The sequence below is a fragment of the Betta splendens genome, chromosome 6, assembly GCF_900634795.4.
Source record: "Betta splendens chromosome 6, fBetSpl5.4, whole genome shotgun sequence".
NCBI lineage: Eukaryota > Metazoa > Chordata > Actinopteri > Anabantiformes > Osphronemidae > Betta > Betta splendens.
In genome coordinates this window covers 17556668-17576030 of record NC_040886.2, presented here as the reverse complement: position 1 = coordinate 17576030, position 19363 = coordinate 17556668, and the positions used below count along the sequence as shown (strand labels likewise).

At 46.8% G+C, this 19363-nt stretch overlaps 4 protein-coding genes and 1 long non-coding RNA gene across 10 annotated transcripts; all 5 read right to left on the bottom strand.

The window, feature by feature from the left end:
- Positions 1 to 162: 162 nt before the first annotated feature.
- On the bottom strand, positions 163 to 3097 carry LOC129604232 (uncharacterized). The gene is made up of 3 exons (XR_008694944.1): positions 2557 to 3097; positions 2024 to 2327; positions 163 to 1891 (listed from the first exon to the last, which is right to left on the bottom strand). It is a non-coding gene; the product is annotated as an uncharacterized LOC129604232 (long non-coding RNA).
- Positions 3098 to 4581: 1484 nt separating this feature from the next.
- LOC114857506 (troponin I, fast skeletal muscle-like) lies at positions 4582 to 7225 on the bottom strand. 2 transcript variants are annotated; one of them, XM_029154039.3, is made up of 7 exons: positions 7110 to 7225; positions 6220 to 6252; positions 6014 to 6050; positions 5735 to 5863; positions 5369 to 5458; positions 5125 to 5298; positions 4582 to 4975 (listed from the first exon to the last, which is right to left on the bottom strand). In XM_029154039.3, exons 2-7 carry the CDS (start codon positions 6225 to 6227, stop codon positions 4898 to 4900), a joined length of 516 nt encoding a protein of 171 aa, XP_029009872.1. In that variant the 5' UTR covers positions 6228 to 6252; positions 7110 to 7225; the 3' UTR covers positions 4582 to 4897. The 2 variants fall into 2 exon arrangements, with proteins under 2 accessions (XP_029009872.1, XP_040927068.1); XM_041071134.2 differs by having other exon boundaries at positions 7114 to 7192.
- Positions 7226 to 7840: 615 nt separating this feature from the next.
- LOC114857503 (troponin I, fast skeletal muscle-like) lies at positions 7841 to 11430 on the bottom strand. 2 transcript variants are annotated; one of them, XM_055509809.1, is made up of 7 exons: positions 10289 to 11430; positions 9376 to 9483; positions 8969 to 9008; positions 8764 to 8892; positions 8417 to 8506; positions 8140 to 8313; positions 7841 to 8059 (listed from the first exon to the last, which is right to left on the bottom strand). In XM_055509809.1, exons 2-7 carry the CDS (start codon positions 9381 to 9383, stop codon positions 7982 to 7984), a joined length of 519 nt encoding a protein of 172 aa, XP_055365784.1. In that variant the 5' UTR covers positions 9384 to 9483; positions 10289 to 11430; the 3' UTR covers positions 7841 to 7981. The 2 variants fall into 2 exon arrangements, with proteins under 2 accessions (XP_055365784.1, XP_029009867.1); XM_029154034.3 differs by having other exon boundaries at positions 9376 to 11430.
- LOC114857504 (troponin I, fast skeletal muscle-like) lies at positions 10775 to 14732 on the bottom strand. 2 transcript variants are annotated; one of them, XM_029154035.3, is made up of 7 exons: positions 14297 to 14732; positions 12530 to 13664; positions 12420 to 12459; positions 12103 to 12231; positions 11926 to 12015; positions 11633 to 11806; positions 10775 to 11552 (listed from the first exon to the last, which is right to left on the bottom strand). In XM_029154035.3, the coding sequence occupies exons 2-7, from the start codon at positions 12535 to 12537 to the stop codon at positions 11475 to 11477; spliced, it is 519 nt and encodes a 172-aa protein (XP_029009868.1). In that variant the 5' UTR covers positions 12538 to 13664; positions 14297 to 14732; the 3' UTR covers positions 10775 to 11474. The 2 variants fall into 2 exon arrangements, with proteins under 2 accessions (XP_029009868.1, XP_055365783.1); XM_055509808.1 differs by lacking the exons at positions 12530 to 13664; positions 14297 to 14732 and having other exon boundaries at positions 12420 to 12476.
- Positions 14733 to 14881: 149 nt separating this feature from the next.
- Positions 14882 to 18148, bottom strand: LOC114857505 (troponin I, fast skeletal muscle-like). 3 transcript variants are annotated; one of them, XM_029154037.3, is made up of 7 exons: positions 18007 to 18148; positions 16910 to 16942; positions 16438 to 16474; positions 15690 to 15818; positions 15401 to 15490; positions 15143 to 15316; positions 14882 to 15055 (listed from the first exon to the last, which is right to left on the bottom strand). In XM_029154037.3, exons 2-7 carry the CDS (start codon positions 16915 to 16917, stop codon positions 14978 to 14980), a joined length of 516 nt encoding a protein of 171 aa, XP_029009870.1. In that variant the 5' UTR covers positions 16918 to 16942; positions 18007 to 18148; the 3' UTR covers positions 14882 to 14977. The 3 variants fall into 3 exon arrangements, with proteins under 3 accessions (XP_029009870.1, XP_029009871.1, XP_055365785.1); XM_029154038.3 differs by lacking the exon at positions 18007 to 18148 and adding an exon at positions 17864 to 17962; XM_055509810.1 differs by lacking the exon at positions 18007 to 18148 and adding an exon at positions 17596 to 17614.
- Positions 18149 to 19363: the final 1215 nt, after the last annotated feature.

The following is a 19363-nucleotide window of genomic DNA, read 5'->3' as shown; positions in this document are numbered from 1 at the left end:
GTGGCAACCCACTCATCACCATTCACCCCTGGAGTGCTGCTGAGGCCTTCTGGGAGGTGAATTCATGGCTTCATAAAGCAGAGCTGCCCTTTTCCAGCAGACGTACTGTAACGACCTCCACACTAACGTTTAACAGCCACCCTCAGTTTATTCTGGGTTTTATCGCATCTGCAGTCACTCTTCACCTCTGTTCAAACCCATGTCTCCTAATCTGACAGGACACACACACTTCAACTGCTGCTGTTTTATTTACCTTTTAAATTAAAGTGATTTTTGTGGGAAACAGTAGAACCCTGTTAAACAGAGAGTTTTCATGCCAGTGTTTCCTCTAGGATCTAGTTCTCACTGCTGAGCACTATCTACTGCTCCGTCCCCGCTGGAGAACAAACACCTCCATCCATCAGCTGTGAAACAACACTCTCAGTCTGTCGGTTCGCTCAAAGCTCAAAGCAAACAGCTGAGCTGCTGTGTTTGGCCTTCAGAGGCTGGAGGTCACCTGCTGATGCCCAGCGTTGATGGGAAACCAGCATCAGTCCAGTCCGTAACGCGCCGTGTGTACAAAACGTTAACGGACACAATGTGTGAGCAGACAATTGACAGAGTCAGTTTCTGCAGCAGCAGAGTTTCGGGTTAAAGAAATCTGCTCTGCTTATTTAGCTAAAGCAGGATTAAAGTTCCAGGTCTCCTGGGAAAGAACAGCTCATTGCTCCCTGAGCGGAGGAGAGATCAGAGCGAGGAGCCGTGATCCGTGAGCGGAGCCAGCGCCGACCTCCGACCCCAACGTGTTCTGGGCTCCTGCGTCTGACGCCAGCGCTTCTACCTGGAGTGATGCAAAGAGGCAGACGCTCGGGGCTCCGCTGAACCACACCTGCAGAACACCAGCAGCAGGACCTGTAACTAATACCATGGCGCTGCTGCGTGAACCTCCGTGTGGTTAAAAACAGCAATGCGCTGCTGGTTGTCTCCACTCGTCTCACTTTTCTATCACGGCCAGGTGTGGCTGTAACACTGTTATTAAACTGCCATCATCTGGACGAGGCCCAATATTTACCGTAAGCACTGAAACCCTGATGAATATTTATTAGATATCAGTAGCTTCTTCAGGGGAGTGTTTGAGCTTTGTTCCAGCTGTCTGACAGAATGGGACACATACAGGATGACATACAGGTGACCTTTGACCCCCAGAGTCTCATCAGTTCATCTTCGTCCATGTGAAGATGTCCTCACGAGGCATAACCTATAAACATGACGCCTCCGGCTGCTAGTGTGGACGCATAAATGTGAATGTTCTGTTTAGTTTCACTTTGTTGAATCTGTTTTCTGGATCTCTTTCCAGCTCCAGTCAGGATTCTTCCCCACAGGCTGACAGAAGAATGATGACAGAACCATCACATAGCAGATACATGTCACTCCACCATGGGAACCTCGCCTCCAGCGCTGGCAGAGGAAATGCTTTGTTCTAATGAGAACATCCGCAGAGGCTCGAGTTTCAGATTCTACGGCTGATTAAGATGCTGAAACCAGTTTGAGACAAGCTGACGAGAAGGAAGATGAGAGATCAGATCCGAGGCTGTGTACTGTCCGCAGCTGTGCGCTCCGCTGTCATCAGCTTCAGGAGAAAACACGTCTGTGGTGTGGCTGAAGTTTTGGGTTTCCTCTCTGATCAGGCCCAGCATCACCACGACTGACAGCTGAGGTGAATAACAATGATGATGGTTGTGTTTCATGTCTCAGAGGAAACTTTAAGACGTACGGACCTGGAAGGAGCTGCAGAGGCAGCATCTCTGGTCTCTGAGTTTAAAACCAGCCCCACAGCAGATGAACAGCTGAATGTGCTGCAGCTCTTCATGCTCCAGCTGCTCACTTCCTGTCCAGGACACGAGGTCACGCTCTGACAGCAGGACATGAAGGAGAAGTTCAGTTTCTTTGTCTTGGAAATGCTCTGAACATGAAATGTTCCATTCATCAAAGCACAAAATCATGAAAACAGTTTGAATGCTCTGTAATTAATGACCACATTTACATGAGGGGGAGTCGTGTCTTTCTGCATCGAGCCGCTGAAGCTGGAGATCACGACCAGTCACTGTCGTGATGCATGAACGTTATCACAGCAGCTGAGGATGTGTCTGGCCTCGCGCTGCTGACAGGTGGTGTCCCGTCTAATCTCCTTCCAGACCGGGATCAGGGCGTCAGTGAGCTCCCGGAGAGTCTGCGTCAACACTGATGGCGTTACGTGATGTTCTATAGGTGGTCCAGTGGATTTAGGTCAGAGGAACCTGACCAGGTTGGACCCACGCGGTGAACTCAGGGACAACAGGTTCTGTGCTCTGAGGCGGATGCGCAGGTGAAAGTGATTAGTGTGATCAGTGAAGCTGGGAGACGCCAAAGGAGCTAAACAGGAAGTGCACTCACCAAAATAAGAGTCAGAAAGCAATGCATTCATAATGACGTTCCTGTTTGGTCTCATGCAATCTGTGCAGGAACGTTGGCTCTACAATCAAATATGCTTTATTCTAAAGAACTAATCATTATCAGAACAAGGAAAACTGAACCAACCTGACAGCGTGTTTGTGTCTGAATCTGAACCTTCTCCTGGGTTTTATGAGCTTCGGTCCGTCTGGCCTTTTTACGGCCCCCACCAGGAGTTTTAGTGCCTGTGAAGGACGTGCGTGCAGCGACACAGCAGCGATTCCACATCTCATTAAAGAAGCAGAACGATGCATTCCAGCTCAGCAGGAAGAGACACAACATCACAAATACTGCAATAATAACTGGCCCATGATTTATGACCTGCAGTTCAGGCATCAGGGCTCCGGAGTTTGGAGCGTGAGGTCAGGAATGAAACCACCACCTCATGTCAACGTCTGGAATAAATCCTGATGAACCCGAGAACCTGAGACGGACAGAACCATCCAGGAGGTCCTTGAGCCCAGGCTCTGCTCATCTGCAAGGCTGAAGTCTTTTCTTATCCTAGCTATTAGTTAAATGGAAACAGAGAAATGGACTAAAATGCTTCAGGGTTGACTTCAGTAAATCTGCGGATTTCTATACTTGCCAATAAAATCAGCTGTGGAACCTTCTGACGTGTCACTGGCTCACTTTGGTTGGTATTTACTCAGTATTTGCCTCTATCAGACATCCGTGGACAAAACATCACATTTCTTTATGCTCGTTTCTTCTTCAACACAAAACACAAACAGTAAAATGAAACAACTCTGGGTCTCACGTCGTCCCAACTCAGCCTGAGCTGAGTCTTTGGGTCAGAGCTGAAACCCAGAACCAACACGCCCCCTACAGTCCACAGCCGTCATCTACCAACACTGGGAGCACCTGCAAAAACCATCAGCTTTCAGCAGCTTCACTGGAAATATCAGTGTCACTTTAGAGACGTATTGGTGAAGTATGACGGCGTCGTGCCCTCTGACCTCTGACCCCTCAGGACCCAACGTTAGTGTGAGCTCCTCTTTATCTGCCTGTGTGGGTTTTCTTCTAGTTGCTCAATATTCGTCAATTTAGCAGTTGTCAATCTATTTCTTATCTGACACTTTTTTCAGCATTAAATAAAACTAAATAAAACAATTAAATAAAAGGGCCATGTTACCTGTTCAAAACTAGGCTGCAGTGTCATGTTTCATTTTCAACATCATCTTCTTCATCGTCATCACTGTCACCAGCAGCTGCAGATATTAGATTCTTTATTCTTAATTTTTTTCTTTTACTTTAAATTAAATTACTGTTTTTTCATATCTTAAATGGGAGATTGACACAGGTTGTATTTAATACTGTTCTTGATAAAGGCTGTTCAGTTTTAAATCAGACTGACGGAGGAGAGAAAGAAACGCTCCTTTTTTAAGGGGAATCTGGTGAAGTCACATGATCCAGAAATAATCCGCGAGGCGTCTCCCCACATTCCCCAGGAGGCTGAGGGATAAAGTTAGCTGCTGAGGAAACTCTAGAGGCCCGGAGCCTCGGGCCCCAGCAGACCTGAGGCAGGGCTCAGCGCACCATAGAAGGAGCGTGAGGGTGGTGGAGGAGGGCGAGGCTCGTCTGAGACCAGTTAAATCATTACAGAAACATTCAGAGGCGTCACTAAATAGGTCCTAAATTGATCTTTCATCCGCTTCGTTAGTCACCGGCTTCAGTCGGCTGCTCAGCCAAAATCAAACACACCCACTACAATTAACAATTATCACACACAGCTCATTCACAGGGACATTCTAAACCATGCTGACGATCCCGATCACATTCCTGCTCCTCAGTGGATGAACCATGCGGGTTAATGACTCCATGAAGTCTCCTCCAGCGCCACCCACCGGACAAAGCCTACATTTAACTTCCACCCTCAGCCTGCAGCCGACGCCAGCTGAGCCGACCTGACCCGGTTTAGCCTGGAACCTCTATACCTCCATGGAGCCGCTGACGAAGGTGGTGGTGGGCCTTAAATCCGCCCTAAGCCTCAAGGAGCAGGTTAATTGGCTCGTTTAGGGTTAATTGGTGACTCTAAATGGTTGGCTGAATCCGGGTTCATTGTACAAAGCATGAAAATAAAGTCAGATGGAATAAAAGACAAACACCACAAAGGTTCTTCCACATTTGATTTATTGTTTCTATCCAACATAGGTTATTGTGTGTAAATGTTACTGTGACGAGTGGAATTTAAGACTTGATGTTGGTGCGTGAACCTGCAGAAACTCTGGACTCTCCTCCCTCCACACACGACAAAGTGCAAAAAACCCTCGAGAACCTCGACTACGCTGCAGAGTGACTCCTCTCATGCTTTCCTGCTGTTCAGCCCCGTGTGACTTGACTTAAACAAATGAAACCTCGACTGGTTAGGCCAACAGACGTAAGACACTGGGAGTTCATATACACAGAAAAACAAACGGAGGCGGTTTGTTTAGGAGGACTCGAACATCTTCTTCCTGTCGGCCTTGTCTTCAATGTTCTTACGCCAGTCGCCCACGGCTTCTGTAGGCTGAGGACGACAGGAGGCCATGATTAAACCAAGCACATCTTATATTAGAGGGAGACTTCAGCCAATACATTTAGTCCAGTCACCAAGTTGGACTTTTCAAAACAGAATCTTGTTGAAAGAGAGTGAGAGGGACGGAGTCCAAGCCTCACCTCCTCTTTGACCTCCTTCTTGACCTGCTTCAGGTTGGACCTCAGGTCCATGTTGACTGTATGTTTGGAGCCCAGCAGCGCCTTCAGCATGCTGTCAGCAGACATACGCACTTTCTTCAGCGCGGGTTTCTTCACACCTCTCAGATCCACCACTTTGATGTTCAGGTCCTCAATCTGTGACAGGAAAAGGTGTTTGAGCTGCTCTGTATCAGCGCTGCAGCGTGTGCTGCTGAGGCGCCTCTACCTCTTTGTCGGCCTTCTGCACTTTGGCCTCGGCGTCGTACCTCTCCTCATCGATCTTGTCGATGACGGCGTGGAGCTTCTTGCAAAGTTCCTGCCAACACACAAACGCAGATCTGAACCGGAGAGTTCGACACAACCTTCTGCTGGAGACTCCGCGTGATGTTGTTAGCGTAGCTGAGCTAAGCTAAGCTAAGCTAAGCTAAGCTAAGCTAAGCTAAGCTAAGCTAAGCTAAGCTAAGCTAAGCTAAGCAACGGGTGGTGATGATGCTGAAGCGTGCTTTTCCCACTTTTCTGAGAATGAAAGCGTTGTAGCAGGGTTCTCTCTCTAGTCAGTGACTCTGTCCTGACCCGTTCACGGCTCTCTCACCATGAGGGCGGCCTGGTCTCCGCTCATGTCAGGGGCGGGACAGTGTTCGGCCAGGTAGGCTTCCTTAGCCACGACGGCATCCTTCTTCTCCTGGTCGAGCCAGTTCTGAGCGATCTGAAGGATCAGACTCTGCAGGACGAGACGGGATCATTCATTCATGTGTGCAGGACAAAAGACACGGGGTCTTTTTACAGCATCTGCTGACACTAGTAACGAGTCCAACACACACTGTTTATAACACACCATGCATTTAACAGCGAGATGATGGAGTCGACTCACCTTCAGGTGATGCCTACGGCTGGAAGTCAGCTTCTTCCTGTTTGGGAGGAAGTTGTGTCATGAAAACAGAAGTCAGTGACGTCGATGTATATTTGAACACATTTTTCACAGCTCAGTTAAACTTCAGACTTTAAAATCAGATGTTTCTGTTCGTAGCGTCGCGTGTTCAGGATGATGGTGGATCTACTCGTGGATCTCATACTTACTCAGACATCTTGGCGGTTTTTGCAGTTCACAGCCTGCAAAGAGAAGCACATGAGGACATTGAGAGAGCAGAACCGGGGCCTTTCCTGAGCGTCCGAGCTGAGATCAGCAGGTTCTGCTGCTCTGATGGAGATGGATGGATGGGAATGTTGGCGTCGTAACGCGATCCGAGGCCACAGCTGAAGAAGGGCGACGTCAACTGAACTAAACTGGGACGGTCGAGGTCGGGTGTCGCATCTCCGCTCCGTTTACGATCAGATCAGATGAAGGGCTCATTTCAAAAAGCCGAATATCATTAAGTGAAGTTCATCACTGACTTTGAAATCTTAATAATAGGCTCAGGTGAGATAACAAAAGATCAAAAGGTTTGTCTTTTGATTTAGAAAGTTGAAAGTGTTTTTGCAGCCTTGAGAAAATTTAAAGTTTTATGCTCAATTACATTAAAGTAAATAATAAATAAGAGATGAGATGATACTTTGACAAGCTGCTTCTAAAACAGCTTAATTGACATCATTCATTAATAACAAAACAAATCAAACAAACTATTAGTTAAAAGAGTCTTTAGGCAAACAAGGACAAGTAAGTTTGACTGGTCAGAAAGTGTAAAATGTCACGAGCACAAGTTCTATTTTGCTTCATCTGTCACAGAATAAAATGGATGAATTAAGTAAACAGGAACTTATGATCACTGTAATCTCTTAACAAATTCACATTATAACAATCAAACTAACAACATAATGATAAAATGTGATTCAGCCTCAATAAAACACTGAACAGGTTTCAGAAATACAAACAGAGCTGAGTGTGTCCAGAGTGGATCCGCTGTGGTGATCAAATACACGATGCTGATCACTGAGGGTTAAAAGACAGGCTGAAGAAATGAGGTTCTCACCTACTGAGAGGAGGAAGAAGAAGAGACACACTTGGTGGAAGAAAAGGGACACACTGCCAGAGCCACAGGCCGTGAAAAGTGAAATAGGGTATATATGGTGGGTTGCGATGCCTCAGCAAAAAGCCCAGATCCTCTTTATGGAAGTGGATTCCAGGTCAGACCAATGGGCCTGCGAGCTCCTGAAATACACCCAGCCCGCGGCGCTCCGCTCCCCAGCGGCGCCGAGAGGGCCGTTCAGAGGGCGGCACCCAATATAAAGACGCTCAAACTGCACTGGGGTCAGTCTCCAGTACTTCTTCATTCTGGTTTTCATCCTAAATATCTTCTGTAACTTATTAGATTTATTTTTCCGAACCAGTTGTTTCGAAGGCTGCAGCCGGGCTAAACGCAATCAGAACATGTTTATAAAATAAAATTTCTAAAAAAAAAAAGCAATTAGCAATTAATTAAGCAATTAGATTATTTAATTCTCAAAATCACAAAAAATATAATTTAAGGCAAAGTTTAAGCTACAGAAAATAAGAATATAGTCCAGTGTGTTAATGTTAATGTATTGATTTGTTTTTTATTAATTATGATTAATAATGATTAAAAATAAATGATTAATGAAACCATTTTAAACCTCTTTAAAGAAAGACCAAATGTGTTTTTCTCCATCAGTGCTTGTTCTTTGGTTTTTGGGGGAAACAAATTACGTAAAAACTAACATGCAGATAAAATTTGCAAACAAATCGATGCTTAATTCAAAACATTTATTTTTTGAACCAGAGGTCTCTAGTCTGAAACCAACGCTGTCCCTGTGAGTCCAGCTCAGACTCACGTTGCTGCCACTTTGACTCTCCGCCGCCTGCGTCCGCGTTGGCTGCAGGAAGTTAGGACGTCTCAAACATCTTCTTCCTGTCGGCCTTGTCCTCGATGTTCTTGCGCCAGTCGCCCACGGCCTCTGTGGGCTGCAGACAAGAACGCAGGGCTTTTTAACCCACGGGCCTGACTTTGGAGGCGCTCGTGTCTGTGTCTGGGCCGCGCTCACCTCCTCCTTCACCTCCTTCTTGACCTGCTTCAGGTTGGCCCTCAGGTCCATGGTCACCTTGTGCTTCCCTCCCAGCAGCGCCTGCAGCATGGCGTCGGCCGACATGCGCACCTTCTTCAGCGCCGGCTTCTTCACTCCGGCCAGTTCGATCACCTTCAGCTTCAGGTCCTCGATCTGCAGCCGAACATTCATCGTTTAGGAGGAGGACGGAGCGTTGACACCATGTGGAGGTGTCCTGTAGAGCTGAGGTGCACCTGGAACCAAAGTCTGTCCTCACCTCTTTGTCCGTCTTCTGAACCTTGGACTCGGCGTCGTATCGAGCCTCGTCGATCTTGTCGATGGCGGCCTGCAGCTTCTTGCAGACTTCCTGTTGACAAATAAACAAGGAAGTTACGTGAACAGAGCTCCACTGACTCATCCTTCGAGCTGATTCAGAGGAGGTTGTAGGTTATTGAGCCTCTAGACATAGGTTTGTGACAAATGGAAAAAATGGAGCAGTATAAGTGGGTACCGGCTCATCAATGCTACTCTGCAGGCTATTGTACCATTTTACCAACAACATGTCCTATCTGTCCCCTGTTCACAGTGAAGCTGCTCGTCTCCGTCCTGTGAGGTCTGAGTCACCATGAGGGCGGCGTGGTCTCCGCTCAGGTCGGGGGCCGGGCAGTTCTCAGCGACGTGGGCCTCCCGCGCCTCCTCCACGTCCTTCTTCTCCTGCTCGATCCAGGCGGCAGCGATCTGCAGCATCATGCTCTGAGCACACGCAGTACAAACATCAGGTCCCAACCGTTCTCTGCCACCTCTGCTTCAGCTGAGCAACTGCTCCCACCTTCAGATGATGCCGGCGGCTGGAGGTCATTTTCTTTCCCCTTTGAGACAAAAGCAAAGGTCGTAATCAGGACTGATGCTTTATTCAAAAAGCATTTGAGGACCTGAAAACACAGAGACCACTTCAGATTCCCACTTTGTCCTCACGACTCATTTAAATTCTACTGGGTCAAGAGGACGATTTTAAGCTGTTTTTACAGCTTAAGTCCAAATGTGAGGCGCTATTAATGCCTTGCTCTTGACTTTGACCCTGAGACCGTCTGGGTTCACGCTGGTGTTTAAGTCCAAACCTGTGGCATCTTTGTACAGCGAACAAATGACTTAGAATGAAGACAAGAAAATGGGTTTACGTCTGATCTAACGGAAGCTTAACAAACACCAGGTACCAAGAACACAACGTGTACTCACTCAGACATCTGGGCAGATTGAGGTCTTCACTCTGTACAAACACAGCAAACACTGGTCTTCTGTTAAACGTCAGGAGAAGCGCTCACGCCTGCGTCAGAGCCCTTTGACCTGCAGCAGGCAACACGATAGGCTTTGTTACGATGCCGGTGGCCACAAAGCGGCTAATTCTGGACAGCTTCAGATGCTGGAGCCTTTGGCCCCAACAGTTGCCTGCTCCGAGAACGGTCGGCCTGGAATTTAACGTCTCAGTGTGAGAAGTCTGAGCACGGAATCCAAAGGTGGCGCCGAGCACGAAGCGGGAGCAGTTAACACCGATTCAGCATCAGCAGGAATGCAGCTCAGCAGCTGCACCCACGGGCGGCGTGTCATTGGGCTTCAAAGAGTCGGAAAATGGCCCAAAACCTGAAAATTCAGCTTTCACAACAACCCCAAAAAAACAGGCTGGATTTTATCACATCATCGTCTTTTCTGAAAAACTAGTTTGTGACTTAAGGTCAGCACCGGTTAAGCACCGAGTGGCAGGAATAAAGGATTTGATGTGAATGAAATCACTGACTCTTGATAAAACACTGTCACATATGAAATAACTTTTTACACAGAAGCTCAAGGAAATCTGATCAAATCTGACTTTTTTGAAAGACCAAATGTTATATAATAATAAAAAAATCTGTCAGTTTCACCTGAACCTAAGTCCAAATTAGTGTTTTAACACCAGTCAGTTATTTCCCCACTCGGCTGAACGTCCTAGCATTTTTTTTTTAGGTTTCATCTTCATCCAAACCTGAACTCAGGCTCAGCGCTCAAAGGTCACAACAGCATCAGCAACTAGTTCCACACAGGTTGAAACATTTTCACAGAATAAGCCGACTCCCCACCTGCAGATAAAGCCTCAATGGGAACGAAGCTGACTCACCTCCACAGGACAAAGACCCGACAGTAAACATTAAACCGGATGTAAGGCTTTTAAGGAGCCGACTCAGCAGAAACGCCGGCCCAGAGCCGCTGTGGACCAATGAGCCGGCAGCGTCCAGAAATACCAGCACAAACTCCCAACAGCTCCAGCAGCAGAATCACTCCCACCGACACCGCTGGCGTCAAGCAATTGTTTCCCAGCAGTGAGTCAGCGGTGGCGGTGCTGAGGAACACACTGGGTCCAGGCTAAAGCGAGCCACAGCACCGGGGGGTGACGCCCTCTGAGCTCGGCTCCGTCCATGCGTGCGTGTGGCCATAAACTCTGCTTTACAGAAATGAGAAACATCTGATGACATCATTCAGGAGCAGGAGGTCGCTGGAGTTCGGCCTTTGAAGTCTGCATCCACATGACGTCACTGGAAAAACTGAAGTTTGAGGTCATTTCAAACTCAAACTGAGAGAAACGATGTAATATCAACTTTGAAGCCTCATTTAATTCTTTATTAATTGGCTGCACAGCTTTCACTAAGTTACACACTTATACGGTTTGTGATAATCTGAATATTTGATTTGATTTACGCCAATCAGGATTTAGTTTCAGTTTTATTCCTCTTAATTGAATATGCAGCGATATCAATAACTACAGGGTTTTCTCTGTAACTGACAAAGCTTCAGCGGTCATTTGCAGACGCGTTTCCTTCAGTGATGCTCAGCAATAACACAAAACTCATTTCATATCAAAACAGCAAAATATTTGAAATGCTCAGAATAGAAAACTGAAAAGAGGAAAACACAGCTACTCACCGTGTGTAGACTTCATGCTGCAGTCACGTTGTAACATATGTGTTAAAAAAAGTCCTGTTTTGGCTCATTTAGTGTGAAGCAAGTTTGAACGGCTCACTGCTGACACCTAGTGGTTCAATGTCAGCACAGCAGACTCTGACTGACTAATAAACATCGGCCTGCTTCTCTGTGGGAGGTCAGAGGTCACCGCCGCCTGTGGGCGACTACAAACCCTCCGTTGCTGTTACAACTCGGGATGAAGCATCGCAGCAGCGTCTCCTTATTCCAAATACAAGTTTAATGGCATGTGCTTTTCCAATTCCATGAACATTCAAACGTGACAGAGGGGGAAGATTTGCAGGACTGAAAACAATTTACATGCGAGAAAGGAGGCGTGAAAGTCCTTAAGAAGCCTCAAACATCTTCTTCCTGTCGGCTTTGTCTTCGATGTTTTTGCGCCAGTCGCCGATCGCCTCCACAGCCTGAACGGGAGCAGGTTGAACACAGTGAGACGCAGGCGGCGCTCGGCGCTGAAGGTGTGCGTGCGGCCGCGCCGGCTCACCTCCTCCTTCACCTCCTTCTTGACCTGCTTCAGGTTGGCCCTCAGGTCCATGTTGACCTTGTGCTTCCCTCCCAGCAGCGCCTGCAGCATGGCGTCGGCCGACATGCGCACCTTCTTCAGCGCCGGCTTCTTCACCCCAGACAGCTCGATCACCTTCAGCTTCAGGTCCTCGATCTAGAGTCACACAAAGACACCGGGTTCTGTGGGAGCCGTGATTGACAGGTGACGTCAGCAGCCTTCTGCCTCCGGCTCTGAAAGCTGCCGTCAGCATCCCGCGCGGGCATCTTCTCTACCTCTTTGTTTGCCTTGGCCACTTTGGCCTCAGTGTCGTATCGTTCCTCGTCGATCTTGTCGAGGCACAGGTGCAGCTTCTTGCAGAACTCCTGTTCAATCAAAAGGCACAAATGAGCCCTTCACCGCCTCCTACGTGAGCGTGAGCCCTGGTGTTCACTGTGGCAGGACGCTGGTACCATCAGAGCCGCCTGGTCTCCGCTCAGGTCGGGCGCGGGGCACTTCTCCATCATGTAGGCCTCTTTGGCGGCTGCAGCGTCGCTGGCTTCCTGCTCCAACAGGTTGGCAGCGATCTGCAGCATCAGGCTCTGCAGGACACGGACGCAGGGACTGGTCTGTACGGTCCTTAAAGCTGTACTAAACTAATTGGCCACTAGGGGGTGGTGTCGTGTTCCCAGCAAAAAGAGACGGGATGATTCTAAGGCAGCGGATAAAGTGTCTGAATAAAACTAGAGGCCTGAAACTGATATTTAGTAAAGAAAGTTTTGAGTCTCACCTTGAGATGATGTCTGCGGCTTGAAGTCATCTTCTTTCCTCTAATGGATAAAAACATGACATTACCAACGTGACGTTCTACAGTTTCACACAGATTCAATCCAAACTTACTCAGACATCTTCACTTTTTCTTGGTTTCACGTGCTGTTGAGGTTTGAATATCAGGTCACCAACACTAAATAAAACAGCACAGTTTAGTGATTCATCAGGATGGTTACACCTCAAACCAAACATCTGCCATCTGTTTGTTTTATAAAAATAGAGCGTTAGATTTGGGAAACGCCAGGTCACGGCTGTGAGGTCCCCATCGGGTCGCGGCTAATCCTGGATCAGGGTCCAGGGTCAGCGGCGACATTTATGATGATCCTTTTATGATCAGGAACATGTGCTTTTGAAACCAAACTTGATTCCCATTAACTAATTTATCAGATCATTTATCAAAAAAAGTTTAGTTTCATTTGCAAGAAACTGCAGATTTCTGGACACTTCAGTTCACTGAATGATGCTGTTTGCAGCACCTGTGATCACCTGGACTTCACATGCTGTGATGTGATATCAACTTAGTTAAATACCACAGTGTGAATTTTACAGAAGAGGTTTCGATTTTAACAAACTATAGATAAATAGGAAACATATTTAACTGATGTAATTGTCAAGATTAATCATTTGATTAAGAACATAAGGTTCTAGTTTGTAAATGTAATCTAAGAACATTACATAAGTAAGTAAGATTTAACTTTAGTTGTTTGGATACAATTATTAAACTTTCAACACAACATTTAAATGTGAGATCATCAACAAAGAATAAAAAGTAAATGAATAAAAATAAGGGAAAACATGGTTTTGATCACTTTGGTCACTTTCATTGTTTCATAGCTTCTAGGAAAACGCATTTCAAACTGTAACGTAAACTAAAAGCTTGCTGCACTACATGAACACAAACAGATCATTGAGCTGCAAGAGAGTCAGAACTCACCACACAAAAGATTAGAGAACCCTGTTAAAAACCATCACCCACACAAGAAAAGTTTGTTCTCACCTCCAAAGTGTCGCTGAGGAAGGCAGCAGAGAGTGAGTCCAAGGTAAAGTGTGAGGGGGTATATATGGGCTTGGGCAAGTTCAGAGGTTCCTCTTTATGGCCATGAGGAACTCCGGGACCCAAACTAATGAGCTCCTGAAATACCGTCATCTTTGACCACTCACGTTTAAATCCTCTGACATCAGCAGCTCAGTCACATAGATCAGCCTGTTGATATGAAGGAAAAGAGGAAGAGTTCATACAAACGAAATGTGACTCAAGATGCTGGAGAGTAAAAGTAAACATGCACCACTGTCAGAAATGTCATTTGAAGCTTTAAAGTTAACTTAATTTAAATTGTGATTATTTAGCATTGGATTTTCAACTGTACCATTAACATTCAAGCTAAAGTCACATAGAGAAGCTACTGAAGCAGAATTGATCTGGTAATTGTCTTAAAGTTAGGCGTCAAACTGCTCACATCAGCCTCTTCAGTGTAACCTGAACCTGAATGATCATGACCCAGCCCTGATCTCACACCTGGTCCATATAAATCAAGGCCCGGTCAAAATACGGCAGCAAAACTGTCTGGCACTGATCTCAGCTCCATCAACATGAAGACAAATGCTTTATCAGTTAATTAATAAGGAATAATGAGGAGCTGTGGTTTAACAGGGAATAAACTTTAATCTCCTAAATGCGCAGTACTGACCAACATCAGTTGTGCTTGAACAAGTACAGCTTGTTTATATTTTATAATACGCTAAAACACCTTTCCATCAACACAAGGTGAAGCCAACAGCTCTCAACATAAAAAATAAAGAGTAGAAAGCTGCAATAAGGAGAATTTAAAGCTGTACCTTATTTATCACCATCAGAGCTGCAGTGGACGCTGGACTCAGGCACGAACCCTGAAAAGATATTAAAAGGTCACAAACAGGAAGATAAAGGCTTCTGTTGGTACGAGTGGCTGAAAGAACATTTCACTCACAATAGTGAACCCAAGCAGCGTTGCTCACCTCTGCGTCAGGACCGACGTCCGTCCTGCTCCCACACTGTTTGAGCTCCTTGAACGCCTCAGCCTGGGCCCGTAGCTCTCTGCTGCCACCGTGTGGCCACAGTTCGCTCCTCCATCCTACACTTCCCTGGAGCTGTTACCTGAACATCCTGTCTGCATCCGCTGGTTTAGAGAAAGTTGTACATGTGGAGATTCTCTAGCTTAGATACATAACCTGAGCTCATAACTATGAAATCCTTCTCCCGGTGATTCCAACGCTAATTGATGGTTTTTGTTGATTAAAGAATATATATATTTCAATGGATAAAGCACAAACTTGTGCCCTTCATAATTTGAAGGTGATTCACTGACTCAAAGACAGAACGAGAGCAGGAAGCTGAGGAGTTGTTTGGGTCTGAACTGTACAAAAGTGCAACAACAGGCCGAGCAGAATGTGACACATTTAATGAAACAGACGGTTTTAAAATGCAATGAAAAGTTCCAGAAATGCAGTAAAACGTGCTCCAGAGCAGCGTCGGGTCGTCTAGGCGGCCTCGAACATCTTCTTCCTGTCCACCTTGTCCTCGATGTTCTTGCGCCAGTCGCCCACGGCCTCTGCAGGCTGCAGCACAGACAGCTCCCGGTCAGCAGGCGTCTGCGCCCCCCCCCCCCCCCCCCCCCCCCCCGCCGCCCCAGCGCCCACACTCACCTCCTCCTTCACCTCCTTCTTGACCTGCTTCAGGTTGGCCCTCAGGTCCAGGTTCACCGTGTGCTTGGTGCCCAGCAGCGCCTTCAGCATGGCGTCGGCCGACATGCGCACCTTCTTCAGCGCCGGCTTCTTCACCCCGGCCAGGTCCACGACCTTCATCTTCAGGTCGTCGATCTGAGAGTGACAGAAAGCACCATCGGGTTCAGTCCGCAGCCGTTTGGTGGCGGTGGCCGCTTCGTGCCGGACACTAGCACTCGCCTCTTTATCGGCTTTGCCCACTTTGCTCTCCAGGTCGTAGCGCTCCTCGTCCACCTTGTCGATGAGCGCGTGCAGCTTTTTGCAGGTTTCCTGGACGGACAGACGTGATGTTGGTCACTGACAGTGATCGTGGTGCTGCTTGAGGCCCAGTGACCTCACTGTGACCTCGCTGTGACGTCGCTGTGACGTCGCTGTGACGTCGCTGTGACGTCGCTGTGACCTCCCTGTGACCTCCCTGTGACCTCCCTGTGACCTCCCTGTGACCTCCCTGCGACCTCACTGTTCTCACCATGAGGGCGCTCTGGTCTCCGCTGAGGTCCGGCGCGGAGCAGTGCTCGGCCATGTATGCCTCCTTAGCCACCACAAGTTCACCTTTCTCCTTCTCAAGCCACCCGGCAGCGATCTGCAGCATCAAACTCTGCAGAACACGCAAAGGTCAAAGGTCAAAGACATTCATTCATCTTCACGCTTCACTCTAGAGCTGTAGATGTGACAGCAAAGACTATAACACTAACACCATGGAGGTGCTGAGACCTCTTTTTCTTTCTAAATCAGCTCGTTGAGTTTGTGTAACTTCTCTGATTAACATCAGTTCATTCTGAATTGTGTTATCTGACCAGAACCTTTCAGAACCCAGCAGCAACCGGCTTCTCCAGACGCAACCATCAGATGGCGCTCACGCTGGTTTTTAAGCGGATGTCCTCGTCTTAACGGTGGCTCGGGGAGCGGAAGGTTGCAGGTTCAAACCCCCACCAGTGCACCAGGTGTGTCCTTGAGTAAGACACCTGGCACTAGCTCCCTGGCGCCTTGCATGGCGCATGGGGGCGGGGGTTAAATGCAGAGGGCCAATTTCATTGGTTACATTGTATGTGATAATGTCGAATAAAGGCTTTCTTCTTCTAAACGCTGGAACCTGTGTTTCCAGTAACACATCTGCTCCATGTTTCTAAACATTGTTTTAACATGAACCCTAAGGTGAATCATGCAGATGAGCATCTCTTTAATCTGAAAGTGATTTAACACACGTTGAACTGTACCTTCAGATGATGCCTGCGGCTGGAAGTCATCTTTTTTCTGCAAAAAACAGACAAATGCAAACGATTTGTTTTCAAACTGACTTCGGTGCTTTCTGCAGTCTAAAGTGTCTGTCTGTCTGTCTCTCGCCACATTTCTGGACGGGATTGATGTCAGTGTTTGACTGAGATCGCGAACCGTCTCATTATCGGATCAGTTCAGAAATAGCCCTTAAAATTTAGCAGCGGATTGTTTTCACGAGGTTTCTCTCATTTCATTTCGTGCTCCAGAGTCATGTGTAGGTGCTTCTGTGCACAAACACAGCACTGGGTCTGTTGAACCTGGATTGTTTGATTCATTCTTCCCTGATAAAGATTTTAAGGAGCAGTTTCACTCAGATATTAAAACACTGTGTTGTCGAATGCAGTTTATTTTAACATCTAAATCCTGGAGCAGCAAAATAAAGAAGAATGAGAATCCAGCAGTGACACTTACTCAGACATGTTGTTTTTTTCTTTGCTTCACAACCTGTGGTGAAGAAAACAGATCAGGACTGAAACGAACATTAAGAATCACCTGCTCGATGCTTAAATATCAAAGATCCTCAGTAAGAAACTCAATCTCCTGAGGCACTTGATGAGCGGCTGAGTGGTGACAGAGCTAAGTTTGGCGTTCGGGTCAAATGTCACAGCTGACGCCTTCAATAAGCTCCTTTACAGATGTTCACATCTAAATATCTCGAGGGAGTTAACACTTCAATGCCTTTCAGGGAAGAGTCCCTGCAGCAGAATGTGCTGAGGCGGCGAGTCCCCACAAAACCAGCCCGTAAACAAGGCCCCAGCTTCCAGAGGGGTTTGAACCAAAAGCAGCTGGAACTTAGTTACTGAAGAAACATGACCTCAACGCTAAATTAAAACACATTCAAAATTACTTTCTAGTTCAAACATCCAGAAAGAAACAGGAGGAGCAGAAATTCAAAAAGACAAATCAATCAAGCTAAATGCTCAATGGACTGTAAAACCATCATGAAATGTTTTTAGGCTTCAGACAAAAAACTACTTTGCTTCAAAAACAGAAATTCACTATAAAAAAATTTCTTCATAACAACTTGTTTCTGTTTTAAACTTATTCCTGAATGAATAAGTGAAAACAAAACATGGCTTTATTTGAATCTAACTTACCTCCTAAAAATTGTTTATTTTCTGAATATTTAGTAAAACATCATTTGCAGCATATTCTTCAAATGTCAACAAGCAAGAAAAACAGCTAAGTTGATCCAAAACAGAGAAACAGGAAAACGCACCAAACATTTCAATGAGTCCAACTTATATAAAATAAATATATAAATCAGCATCACACTCCCTCAGCCACTGAAATCCCTGTTTAAAGACTCCGAGCTCATCACAGTAATCAGCTCTCTCCTCTACTCTGTGTCACATTTCTCCTCACTTGTTAATAAAGCTGAGAGGTCAGGACTTCGACACCTTAGCACTCAACCAACAGCTCCACGGTCCGCAGCTCGGATGCAAGCAGCTCTCCAGGCACGCGGCAGCACAGCAGGGGGCGGAGGAGGAAAAGTAAACTGGCCTCACCTACGACGAGACGAAAGACGAGCAGACGCAGGAGTCGCCAGCGGGAGTGGGAAGAAACCAACCTGGGATCCATATATACAAGGTCCTGGATGGGGATCTCCTGTTTATGGAAATGCAGGAAGCTCAGGCCAATGGACAGGCCGGCTCCTGAAATACCATCATCGCCACGTTCCCTCTATAAAACCAGGCGTCGTCGAGGAGGAGCCTGCATCGTTTAAGGACTCCCCTCGATGCCACTATAAAAGGCAGAGAAAGGATGGTGGTCCTCAATGAGCAACACTGAGCAGAGACAGGATGAGTGACAGCAGTGGGACGGGTCGGCGCCGCCTGTCAAAAACACTGGCTCAGTGCTTGCTGGCTTTGGTTGATGCTGCTGATCCAGAGTTTTCAGGGAGGATGGAGTTCAGGAGAATCTGGTGATTCCCTGTCACAAAAGGACCACAAAACACAGACTTTATCATTGGATTATCCTAAAGCTCTACTCATCTCAGTTCTCTGTCCTTCCAAAAACAAATAGGTCAACAACTCCCAGACTTGTGTCCAGGAGTCTCAAACCTCACCAGTCCCAGATCTATTCTTGCGTGTTTGATAACATAACGCGTTTAATTTGGCACCATTTGCCCAGAAGAACCATCCAGAACCTGGAAGGAGACGCGGAGAAGGCTGCAGCTGTAGGTCACATGGGGTCAGGAGCCCGGAGCGATTCCTAAGGAAGAATCCTTAGGAATCCTAACTGTGGCATTTATCATTTATCAAAGACATTTATCATCCAAAGGTCTATTTATATCACAGGTTATGAGCAAATATCAGCTTAGATCTCAGCCAAAGCCTGAAAAAGCTCAGAGTCTGGAACAAAACAGCGACATGACTTTTAACTATTACCCCAAATAAAGAACTTAACAAGCTCACATTTCTGTTGACTATAAATATCCCGTAATAGCGTGTGGTCCGAGGACGTATCATCTCAAAGTGCTGATTCAGGTCATGGAACTGCCCTCAGAAAGGTTTCCAGTCCTTTCTCTGGCAGCGAAGGTCCTCTCATATTAACACTTGGCCGTGTGAGCGTGAGAGGGAAGGCAGATTTTCCATCCGGATGATGTTACACGAAGTCTGATTGGAAAAACATTCCTGCTTCAGAGGAAGAAAGGAGAACATAGAGTGGATGCGCGTGGAGTGAGGCGGAGGGTGAGTCATGAAACCAGTCTGCAGCCTGAAAGGAGGAGACGCTCCCACCAACGCTGGTCACGCCTGAGTTACCATCACATCTGCTCTCATGTCCAACAGACTCACTGTTCAACGTCCAAAGGCCAACACTTGACTTGACAACTTTATTATCACATCTTGACTTGTTGATGAT

Coding starts and splice junctions, on each gene's coding strand:
- LOC114857506 (XM_029154039.3), bottom strand. Junction 5,459..5,734: donor GAGACCAGGCCGCCCTCATG/GTGAGAGAGCCG, acceptor GTGTGTTGGCAG/GAACTTTGCAAGAAGCTCCA. Junction 5,299..5,368: donor TGCAGAAGGCCGACAAAGAG/GTAGAGGCGCCT, acceptor TTCCTGTCACAG/ATTGAGGACCTGAACATCAA.
- LOC114857505 (XM_029154037.3), bottom strand. Junction 15,819..16,437: donor GCCGCAGGCATCATCTGAAG/GTACAGTTCAAC, acceptor CGTGTTCTGCAG/AGTTTGATGCTGCAGATCGC. Junction 15,491..15,689: donor GAGACCAGAGCGCCCTCATG/GTGAGAACAGTG, acceptor CTGTCCGTCCAG/GAAACCTGCAAAAAGCTGCA.
- LOC114857504 (XM_055509808.1), bottom strand. CDS start 12,476: ATGTTTTTATCCATTAGAGGAAAGAAGATGACTTCAAGCCGCAGACAT. Junction 12,232..12,419: donor GCCGCAGACATCATCTCAAG/GTGAGACTCAAA, acceptor CGTGTCCTGCAG/AGCCTGATGCTGCAGATCGC. Junction 12,016..12,102: donor GAGACCAGGCGGCTCTGATG/GTACCAGCGTCC, acceptor TTGATTGAACAG/GAGTTCTGCAAGAAGCTGCA.
- LOC114857503 (XM_029154034.3), bottom strand. Junction 8,507..8,763: donor GAGACCACGCCGCCCTCATG/GTGACTCAGACC, acceptor ATTTGTCAACAG/GAAGTCTGCAAGAAGCTGCA. Junction 8,060..8,139: donor AGAAGGAGGTGAAGGAGGAG/GTGAGCGCGGCC, acceptor TCTTGTCTGCAG/CCCACAGAGGCCGTGGGCGA.